The sequence below is a fragment of the Coffea eugenioides genome, chromosome 1 (genome assembly GCF_003713205.1).
Source record: "Coffea eugenioides isolate CCC68of chromosome 1, Ceug_1.0, whole genome shotgun sequence".
Classification (NCBI taxonomy): Eukaryota; Viridiplantae; Streptophyta; class Magnoliopsida; order Gentianales; family Rubiaceae; genus Coffea; species Coffea eugenioides.
In genome coordinates this window covers 12,754,289-12,766,268 of record NC_040035.1, presented here as the reverse complement: position 1 = coordinate 12,766,268, position 11,980 = coordinate 12,754,289, and the positions used below count along the sequence as shown (strand labels likewise).

The 11,980-nt window shown below is 36.7% G+C and overlaps 1 protein-coding gene across 1 annotated transcript; it reads right to left on the bottom strand.

Annotated features, from left to right (window-relative positions):
• Positions 1-10,959: 10,959 nt before the first annotated feature.
• On the bottom strand, positions 10,960-11,451 carry LOC113768099. The gene has a single exon (XM_027312340.1). It carries the CDS (start codon positions 11,449-11,451, stop codon positions 10,960-10,962), a length of 492 nt encoding a protein of 163 aa, XP_027168141.1.
• Positions 11,452-11,980: the final 529 nt, after the last annotated feature.

Here is an 11,980-nt window from a genome sequence, read left to right as displayed (position 1 = left end):
AAATACATGGAATTATGGCTTCATTATGTTTTTAAAGTGACTCGTTTCAAAAATTAATTTTTGGAAGCTCGATTAATGAAAATAAAGAAAACGTGTTTGAGAAATTTTAGCCAATTAAGAGTGCATTAAACTAGGAAAATTGGAGCCAAGTACAATGTTCTTAAAATAGGTAAATTTAGGTTTAAATACTCAAGTGATAGTTAGTGGTACGATCGTTATAAGAATTTCTCGAAGGTTTCACTTTATCGCGCCTAAATTGGAAATACGCGTTTTCACGCGCGCACTTAATTGAGGGACTTTAGACCATTAATTTGGGACAATTAAGAGTGAATAATATTTATATGAATATAAGTGCCTTCTAGGTTTAGTGCACTGGCGAAATAAACTCGAAAGGAATCGAGCACAAAACACGCGCGTATGTGCACTATTTACGGTTGACTTTTGCGCACCTAAACTCTTAGTCCTTAAGCTTCCTTTGTAAGCCAAAAAGTCAAACCAAACATCTCATTCTCCTAGCTCTCTTGGCCGGCCAGCAAGCTACAAAGAAACAACTAAAGTTCTTCAACTTTTCACTCCAAAATCTTGCTCAAATCACTACCAAATCCTCTCAAATTTTAGCACCATTTAGCTCAACACTTGGGAAGTCCATCTAGCTGCAAAAGAAAGGAGCTCTCCACGGTTTTCCTCAGGCTTCAAAGGGCCGAAAATTCTGATTTGAACAACCACCAAAGTAGGTAATGATCCAACACTCTAAACTTGTCCTATGGAGGTTAAATTACACATATGAGCTTGAATCTTTACATGGGTAACTTGTATTGTTGGAAAATTTTGATGGTGGGCTCTATGAACTCCCACCCTTGGCTTGATGGCTGATGAAATGATTGATTTTGGATATAATACTGGTTTAGTGTTTAAAATGGTGGATTAATGGTGTATTATTAGTAGAAATTTCAAGGAACTCATGGGATAGAAATTTCCGATTTTACCCCTGCCTTGTTCGGTTATTTTAAGGCCAATTTTTGATGATCTAATGGCTTGAATATGATTTTTATATGTTGTATTAGTTGTGTAAAAATTTTTATTGGAAAATATTGAGGTTTGTTTGGGCAAATGAATTTCTTTGTAAAACTAGTCAAGCTGGAAAACTATTCCCGTAATGCTCAGACCAGTGTTCGTATTTCGTCCATAACTCCGTGCTCCGACTTCGAAATCAAGTTCCGTCAGTGGAATTTGAAACTAGACATCCCCACCTTTCCAACGGTATAAAATACACATTCTGGTTCCATGTGTGTGAGCCGAACCATTCGTTTTAAGATAGCTGTCCTGTTTCTCTGTTCTGCTGGAATGATTTGTAGAGGCAGCAACTTGAGGCTCAATTTCGAGCTGGTTTTTTGCCAAATTTCCTAACGTTTTCTTCTGTGAATTTTTAGCCCTATGAATTTATTTTCCAACGCCATAAACTATGCTCAATTCCGAGTTAAGTCGACTGAGTTGTGATCAAAACAAGAACACTGCTCTGTTTCGGAAAAACCTAGTTTTGGACAGATTTGAGATGAGACTTGTTGTGGTCTTACTAAATGAAATTCTTGGTGTTAAACACCTACCAAATATACCATGAATGTTCCTTAGACTTTCATTTCACATATGAACCATGATTGGAGGATTTTCTTAGCCAAACGATTGGATTTGGAAAGAAAAGGATTAAAGGCAGATTGCCTTAAGAATTTTTCCAAACTTTAGTTGGTTCGTTGACTACCTTCCCGAAGGTATTTTTCTGTGAAATTTGATAGAGAGATACCCTTCATATAAGATTAAAATACTGTCAATTTTGGTACCAATACAAGTTCATTTCGATACCTAACTAAACTTCCAATGTTGGAAGTTCAAATCTGGAAATTCTTCTCCAGTTTTGAATTTTCCCCAACTTTGAGCTACCATATCTTGGTGCTCGAAACTCCGATTCTCGATCTTCTTGTTCTGTCCTAAACCTTACTTTCACCTCTAATTGAGTTATAAATTTCAAGGGCTGGTTTGCAACGAGTGAATTCTGCCAAATTTCCAAAGTTAGCGAAAAACCAACCCCAGCTCAATCCTGAACATTCTGGAACAGTGATTTCAAGCTCATTTTTGAATACCTTCCACTTAGATTCATGGAAAAGTGTCTTCTAGGAACTTTTAGTACTTTCCAAGAGGTTTCCAACGGTAGAAATTATTCCAATTTTAGACTTGTATCGAGTGAGATACGATTTTTCAAAGATCCATATCAAAACTGAAATTTTCCAACTTTCAAGGAAATAGAGTTTTCCAAGAACTCTTTATTCTTTCGACATTATGCAAACTTTTTAATCTCGATTTCCAAGATAAAAACCCAAATGCTCCTTTACTTTATGAAACGCCACTCGAACCTCGATTTACAAGTAATTAAGGTTCCTTTTCACAAAAATTCCCTAGATTACAATAGTGCACGAATTATTTCTCGATAATTGGGTTGGGTGAATAATAATTCACCATTATTTGCTCAGGCGCACACGAGGATCTTCAAGAGGATCCCACGGTGGACACTTGAACTTTTCTTGATCCTACTTGCACTTAATACTTGGTGAGTGTCAAGTGCATGACTTGTCGTGTTTACTTGATTTTCCTGCTTATATACGTGAATATCACTTGATGAGACGAGTGTGTACTTTATCGCACTCGCTCTCCTTTACTCGAACTTTACTTGCATTAACTTGGTTTTCAAAGTCGATTTGAGTGAATCTCGTCGACTAAAATATACCCGTTTTCGTGTGCATGTCGTGTTGCCGTGCGTGTCGTGTATGCCGTGCGTGTCGTGTTGTCGGGTGGAGTGAATCTCCTCGACTTATGGGGACGCCCAATTCTCTTAGCCAATCTTGCAACTCGAGTCAGCATGGACTTGGTCGAGAAGCTTGATAAACCAAGAGAATAACAAAACACAACTTGATCTTTTGAGATCTTGTTTGGCATACTCGTGGAGTATCGCCCTTTTCCTGCGTGTTCAAAAATCAAAACTTGATCTTTTGAGATCTCGTGAGGCATACTCGACGTGTATTGCCTTTTTCGTGCATGTTTGGTTACGGATCCGAGAGGGTGGAATGTCTGTCGGGGGAAGTAATAAGTGAAGTTTCTACGGATATAATACCCACCCGGATGACGGAGTGTCATCACGAGGGGGTATCGAATCGAGCCATGGCGAAGCAAGTGGAAAATAGCTCCTGAGAGCTCCTATATCCTTGAATTGTTTCTGTTTAATTTTCTCGCTCGAATTGTTATATATTGAAATTGCATTGCTCTACTTGTTATATTGGGATTGTTACTTGGACAACGTGCTTGTATGTGTGTTTGCTTGGCCTCACGAGCTATTGGCTCACCTCGTAGATTTGTTTTCCTTAACAGGAATGGATGGAGTGAAACTCGGTGGAACCCTTTGGATGTACTTTTGTATTAGGATTTCAATTGTAATTGACTAGACATTTTGGCTATTGTATATATTTGGGAATTGATGTATCTTTTGGATCGTGATGTAAGAATTGGATAACGGATGAATTTTGAACTCGTGGTGCAAGATTTGGATATTCGATTATGGAAGCGATTTTTCCTTATTAGACTGGTATAAATGGTTATATATTGTTAAATTTGAATTGATTTGTCTCGAGTCCTGGCGAGAGATAGGCAAGCGTTCCACGGATACCCTTGGGTTCGCCTTTGGGAGAAGTGGGGGCATCACAAAGAACATATGTTATAAGCCTCATGACATGTTAGTTATAAGATATAGTGCATTTTCCATGGAATTTAAGTAAGAAAGTTGGAAGTTTTGTTGGAGATTTTGCTGGAAAATTGTTGTTATGGCTGGCCGAGAGGGAGAGAAGGAATTTCAGTTTTCTTTTCAGAAATTTTGTGGTGATTTTGATATACTCTTATTCAAGACATTTGCTAAAACCTTGCTCTTCATATATATGTTGATTTTGAGCCAAAATCGAAGAGGTTTAATAATATTATCAATTATACTAATAATTATACATGTTTACTAATAGAAATTATTAATTAGTTAGACTAAATTTACTAATACATTTATACTAATATATTTAATTAATGAAAATTTCTTAAATCCCATTTACAAAGAGCCAATAACTATCATTTATGATGTGGTTTATAATATATTTATTATATTCTATTCCGAAAGAGTCGACGAGCTAAACATCAACTATAGTAATGATACACATTCCAGGTACTTGAACCAAACAAATGTATTGGAATGAATGACCTCATTCCAAACCGAGAATATCCGATTCCGAATCCGAATCCGATTCTGATGTGTGAACCAAACGCCACCTTAGTCTTTCAACAGTTTGTTTGCTGGAAATTTTCGCAGGAGGGTCTGCGCAGTTTTGGGAAATTGACTATAACTTCGTATAGGAAAGTCGGAATTGAATTCCGTTTATTGCGTTTGAAACTAAACTCATAGCTCTTTTAACCATGTAAAATTCATGGTTTGGTTCACTTTCTATAAATACCAGAAAAATTTCAAAGTGGGTTGAAAATCCAAGACTGTCCTGTTTTTGCACTTTGTTGAGTAGTGAATTGAGGCTGAGATTTGACTAATTATGGACTGAATTTTATGAAAGTGTCTTCTAGAGAGTTACAAAGTTTTGAGTCTACTTTTTAACTGTATAAGATTTATGATTTTTGGACATGCGAAACCTGAGTTATGACTTTTCAAAGAGCATTACAAAAACTGAAATTTTCTTATTAAATGACAAACAAAACTTGGAAGGGTCTTGGAAACATTTTCCGGTTTTTAAATCTAACTTTCTCGATTACTTGTACTCCATTTCATACTTGGATCATGGATTTATTATGTATATCAGTTTTCTTTTGACTTGAACAAGAAAACTCCTGCCACGTCTTGATGTACAAATGGAGCACTTTTGAATCCTCCCTTGAGTGCTATCTTAGTGGTTAAGTGAAGATAGTTTCTCTCTTAACTTGAGAAGAAATTGAGCATGGTTGAGTGAAGGGTTAAGGGTAAATTGTTTGGCCTTGGTTGAACGATTATAGGTAATCGTTAACTGTGCATGTCTCAGGTATCTAAAAGTTTATGTTTGATGAATCAAAACACTTTGATTCTTGAACAAAATGCCACACTTGACCCTTTGGATATCGTTCCTTCGGAGTTCAATGTCGGCAACAGAACCACAAGGTGAAGAGAAATTCCAATGAACTGAGTCACCAGCCATTCTATTCCAAACTTACTCTTCCTCATAAAACCCTACCTTAGCGCCTTTTTTGGATTTTTACTAAGGCAACCCCCACCTTTTTTATTTTCTTTTTCTTTTATTTTCATTTTTAATTTTTCTTTTCTTCATTTTTAATTTTTTTCTTCTTTTTCTTTTTTCTTTTCTTTTTCTTTCTCTTTTTTTTTTCAATGGTGCGCTTTCGAATTTTCACCTGATGAACAAATCCTGCCAATAGCCTTTATCAACTCAGAAATGTGTTTTAAGAAATGATGGCATCAGTGTGACAATCCTTCCCTTGCAAAATTGGTGAAGGTATATTGACATCATTTGCCATGTGATTTAGAAAATTTCCTAAAAGAGGTGATGCAAAGAACGGAAGTTAGGACTTTCGATTTTTCGTAATGTAGTCAGGTGAGGTGCTAAGAAAGGTTAAGGTTTGAAGGCAGATTTTATAAGTGTTTAGATCATCTGAAGCCGCATTTTCATATTAACCCTACTTAGGATTAAACTAAAATTGTCCCCGTTTATTCTCAACCAAGATTCTTTTATTCTTCTATCACTTTTCACCTCTTGAGACTTCTCTTTCCTCTTTTTTCAACTCAAACTTGTCCCAGAGTGGGGTTTGCGATCCTCAGGGGATGCCAAACGAAATAATTTATTCTGAAGGTTCAAAAGGGATAATTAGGAATAGAATGTTTAATTGGAAAGGGAAGAAAGTCTGACTTTTATTCCATTCCTCGCATTAACCCTGAAAGAAAACTTCCATTTATTAGATGAAGAATTTCTTACACATATCCGAATTGATCGGCTGAGAGAAAACTTGTCCATCCATTTCTGTGAGAACAAGTGCTCCACCAGGCAATACTCTCTGGACAATAAAAGGCCCTGCCAATTTGGTGCAAACTTCTGTGACGCCCCCACTTCTCCCTAAGGCGAACCAAAGGGTATCCGCGGGACGCCTGCCTAACTCTCGCCAGGACTCAAGTAATATTCAAGCTTATAGCGGTGCTGAAAGCCCACAACCAAATAATATAATACAATTAGTGCGGAAGCGTTCAAGCTTAATGATATATAATAATCACCCAATCCTTACATCGGGTTTCCATAATACAGCCCAAAATATACAATAGCCAAAAGTCTAGACAAAAGAGTTGGAACCCTATTACAAGAGTACACAAAAGAGAATTTCCTCCGAATCTCATTCCAAGTTCAAATCCTATTAAGGAAAATAAATCTACAGGGTGAGCAAAATGCTTGTGAGGCAAAGAACACACATGCAAGCACATTGTTCAAGTAACAATCCCAATTTAACAAATAGAGCAATAATATTGCAATAAATAACAATTCGAGCGGGAAAAGTAAACAGAAACAATTCAAGGATATAGTAGCTCTCAAGAGCTAAGTTCCACTTGCTCTGCCGATGTCATTCGTATACCTTCTCGCGATGACACTCTGTCAACCGGGTCGGTATTTCCATTTCGGAGATCACCACTTACTTTCCTCCATCCACCGTGCACCTCCCGGGCCCGCAAAACATTTATAAGGCGATACTCCACGAGTATGCCAAGCAAGACCTCTCATTATGTCGAGTTTCATTATCTCATGGCTCGCCAAGGTTCCCGACCAAGCCCATGCCAGCTCGAGTCCAAGGTCGGCCTATGAGTTTGGGCGTTCCCCATTTACATTTGAGAGTCGAGGAAATTCACTCCAACGACGTATGCAGCCATAGCATATTATTTCATTTCATTCAATCATTCAATCATCTCATTTCATTCAATTAAGTCATTCATAATTCATTTAGTACATTTGAATCATGAGTCATTTATTTCAAATAAGAACGAGTGCGGTAAAGTACACACTCGCCTCTATTTTCATAATCTCCAAACAATCATAACAATTAAATTTGTATCAAGTATTCATACACTTGACACTCACCAATATGAGTAATGAGGAAGAAATGTTCCTCGGAGTTTTAGGCATTTACTGTGGAATTCTCTTGAAGGTTCTCGTGTACGCCTGAGCAAATAATAATAGACTATCATTCACAAATCCCTACTATTAAAGAAGATCGTACCATAGTACAACCTTAGAAAGTCTCGTGAAACAAGCCTAAATTATCCTAAATTGAGACTCTCAAGTGGGATTTCAAAGTACAAGAGAAATTTTGTTTTCATCTTGGAAATCAGGTATAAAATGTTCAAGTAATATCGAAGGAATAAGGAGTACTTGAAAAACTCCATTTCCTTGGAATTCGGAAAATTTCAGTTTTGATACGATACATTAGAAAAATCGTATCTCACGCTTTACAAGTCAAAAATTGGAAAAATTGGTACCGTTGGAAACTTCTTCCAAAGTACTAAAAGTTCATAGAATACACTTTTTTCATGGTTCCAGACGGAAAGTATTCAAAATTTGGCTCAAAGTTGCTGTTTTGAACATGAAGACAGTTTTCGGGGTTAGTTTTTGGCCAACTTTGGAAATTTGGCAAAATTCACCCATTGCGAACCAGCCTTTGAAATTTGGAACTCCATTAGAGTTATAAACAAGGTTTAAAACAAAGCAAGTGGAATGAGAATTGAAGTTTCGAGCACCAAGATATGGTAGCTCAAAGTTACCCAAATTTCCTGGCTAAACGAGGGTTTTCCAACATTAAGTCATGAACTTTGGAAATTTAGTTGAACCATGAAACGGCCTCGAAATAATACCAAAATTAGCAGTATAATACCACTGTATAAGGGTTGTTCCTCTACCAAATTTCATGGAAAAATAAGCACAGAAATGGGTTAACAAAACCATTGAAATCACAAGAAATTCTAAGGCTAAGCTGCCTTTGAACTTTCGTTTTGCCATTTCCAAACATTTGGTCAAGGAACATCTCAAACATGGTTCATTCCAGTAGGTAATGTCCAAAATATGTTCAAGGTATATTCGATAGATGATTTACACTAAGAAGCTTCGGATAACAAGTCCCAAACCATAGTTAGTTTCAAATCTGTCCAAAACACTGTTTTCGTTCACAAAGTCAGTTTTGAATTTCGATCATAAATCACTCAATTCAACTCGGAATTGAGCATGGTTTGTGGTGTTAGAAAATAGACTCATAAGGCTATATTTTCTCAGAAAAAACCATTTTTAAAATCTGTCCATAACTAGCTCATACGTGAGCATCAAATCGCAGTTCATAATCTGCCTCCCAGTGACAAACGAAACAGGACAACAATTTTTAAATGAATGGTTTGGCTCACTCGAGAAGAACCAGAATGTACATTTTATACCAAATGAAATCTGGAAATGTCTAGTTTCCATTGCCACAAACGGAACTCGATTCTGACATCGGAGCGATGAATTATAGCCGAAACAAGATGACTGTCTGGTAGTGACGGGAATCATTTTTCAGTTTTGGCAAATTTTCTAAATCTCAACATGCACTCACCCAAATCACGTAAAATCTTGAGGAAACTTTATACACAACCTATATTACACATTTGCATCAGAAACAAGTCAATTAGACTTCAAGAAAGTACACTAAAATGCACGAAAATGGCAGGGCAGAATCGGCACCTTCACATGCAACCCCTCATTTGACTTCCTTTTCACTTTTATCACTTAACTCTACTAAATTAACACTTAATCAACACAATTAACATCCAATCTTATCAAATCAGATCATCAAAGTCATTGTGGGATTTCATAGAGCCCACTCACCAATTTTCTAACAATTTAAAGCTGCCCATGAGAATCCAAGAGCTCATTAGTGTAATCTATCTTCCATAAATCAAGAATTAAGTGGTTGATCATTACTTACTTTCTTAGAGAGCCAAGACCGAAATTCCGGTCACTTTGAGCTGGAGAAAAACCGTGAGAGGCAGTTCCTTTCCTAGCTTATCTTGATCACCAAGTGATTTGAGTGTTGTGTGTAAAATTTAGAGGTAATTTGAGCAAGGATTTGAGGAGAAAGAGTGGAGGAATTTTCGGGTCTTGTTCCTCCTTTGTTGCTCGGCTGTTTGAGTGTATGTGAGGAAGGAAATTCTGATGTTATTAGCTTCTAAGGTAGGCTTAAAAATTGTGGCTCAAATTTATTCAAAGTTGTCCACTAAAATAATGCACGTGCACGTGCGTTTCGTGTTCGATTCCTCTTGAGTTTATTGCACTAGTCCACTAAACCTCTAATGCACTTACATTCATATTATTATTATTCACTCTTAATAGTCCCAAAATAATGGTCTAAGGCTCCTCAAGTAATCGCGCGTGTGAAAATGCGTATTTCCAATTTAAGCGCGATAACGCGAAATCTCTAAGAAATTCTTATAATGATAGTACCACTAACTATCACTTGAATACTTAGGCATAAAAACACCTATTTTAAGACCATTGTGCAAGCCTCTAATTTTTCAAACTTATTTTATCCTCGAATCGATTAGTAACTCGAATCGCGTATTCACTATTTTCACTTAACGAGATTCCAAAAATTAAATTTTGAAACAAGTCACTTTAAAAATATAACTAAGCTATAAATTCATATAATTAGGTCTAAAAAGGTTAGAAAATAATATTCAGGTAATTGGCCAAATAAATAATTAAATGAGCTTGAATTAGGAGTTTAAAATAGATGAATTTTGTGAATCTTCACATGAGTCTTGTATTACTTCCTCAAATCTCCAATAAATTTGTATCAGCGCGTCTTTCGGAAAATTATTGACGCGCAAGCGGTACACTTACTTAGAACTCATTCACCTTAAATTCTTCAATTAACTTTTCTTTATCTACTATTGATCATTCTTAATTCTCCAATATTAATACACTCCCGATTCAAGTATAGCCTCGAAAAACGTGTACTCGTTATTCCGAACTAAACGAATTTTCAAAAATTGAATTTTCCAACAAAACGCTTTAAAATATAAAAGAGGCGTTGTTCCATATAAATGGATCTGTAAATGGTCGAAATAAATAATTCGGAGAAAATGAGAAAATAAATATTTAAATAAACTTGTAATATTCGATAAATAAGAAAATTTTCGGGTCCTCGCAACTTCCCCTTAACCTCCTCTTGCACTGGCAAAATTCGTTTCAACACTTTATCTCCTTCTGTGAATAGTTGTGGTCTGACCTTTTTGTTGTAAGCACGGGCCATCCTCTTTTGATAGCACTGACCATGACAAATGGCATTTAACCTTTTCTCATCAATCAAAGACAATTGCTCGTGACGTTGTTTAATCCAGTCAGCTTCATCCAGTTTGGTCTCCATTAGTATGTGCAAGGAAGGGATTTCAACCTCAGCTGGCAGAACTGCTTCCATTCCGTACATGAGGTTGTAAGGTATCGCCCCAATAGAAGTCCGAATAGCCGTTCTATATGCCATTAATACATAGGGGAGTTTTTCATGCCAATCACAATGCCTTTCAGTCGTTTTACGGATTATCTTTTTCAAATTCTTATTCGCGGCCTCCACAGCTCCATTCATCTGCGATCTATAAATAGTAGAATTCTGATGCTTGATTTTGAACTGTTCGCACAATCCGTCCACCATGTCATTATTGAGATTCTTTACATTGTCAGTGATTAATGTCTCTGGCACGCCAAAACAACAAATGATGTGTTTCTTTAGAAAATCTGTCATCACCTTCTTAGTCACCTACTCGTAAGACTTTTTCAATAGAAAATCTGCCATCACCTTCTTTGCATTGTCAGTCACCTACATAGTCACCTACTTGTGCCAATCACGATGCCTTTCAGTCATTTTACGGATTATCTTTTTCAAATTCTTATTCGCGGCCTCCACATCTCCATTCATCTGCGGTCTATAAATAGTAGAATTCTGATGCTTGATTTTGAACTGCTCGCACAATCCATCCACCATGTCATTATTGAGATTCTTTGCATTGTCAGTGATTAATGTCTCTGGCACGCCAAAACAACAAATGATGTGTTTTTTTAGAAAATCTGTCATCACCTTCTTAGTCACCTGCTTGTAAGACTCAGTTTCGACCCACTTTGTAAAGTATTCAATCGCCACCAGGATAAAACGATGCCCATTTGAAGCAGGAGGGTCAATGGTTCCAATTACATCAATACCCCAAATTGAACATGGCCAGGAAGCAATCATACTGTGTAATTCTGTGGGAGAAGTGCGCATAACATCCCCATGCAATTGACATTTAATAAATTTTCTGACAAAAACTACACAATCATGCTCCATAGTAAGCCAAAAATATCCTGTCCTCATTATCTTCTTTGCTAATAAATGGCCATTCATATGTGATCCACATACACCACTGAGCACTTCTTTCATCAAATAATCTGCTTCGTTTACATCAACGCATCTTAGAAGGCCCAAATCTGATGTCCTTTTGTATATCACCTTCCCATTTAAGAAAAATTTGGATGATAATCTGCGCAAGAAGTTTTTAGCAGTCGTATCAACACTTGGAGGATAGGATCCGATTTTGAGAAATTTCTTGATATCGCTGTACCAGCGACGGCCATCAGAAGATTTTTTTTATAACCAAACAATGTGCAGGCTTTTCTTGTAACTGAATTTGGATAGGTTCAATCATCAACTCATCTGGATGTTGAATCATTGAAGATAAAGTAACCAGAGCATTAGCAAACATTTCTGGCACGTGGAATATGCCTGAACTCCAAACTTCTGAATTTGTTTGCAAATCTAGTAAACTGCAATGATATGACAAGATCTTTGATTCTCGAGTGATTCATTCTCTGAGCGT

What these genes read in the sequence shown, in the direction of transcription:
- LOC113768099 (XM_027312340.1), bottom strand. Translation starts at nt 11,451, where the DNA reads ATGGAGCATGATTGTGTAGTTTTTGTCAGAAAATTTATTAAATGTCAA.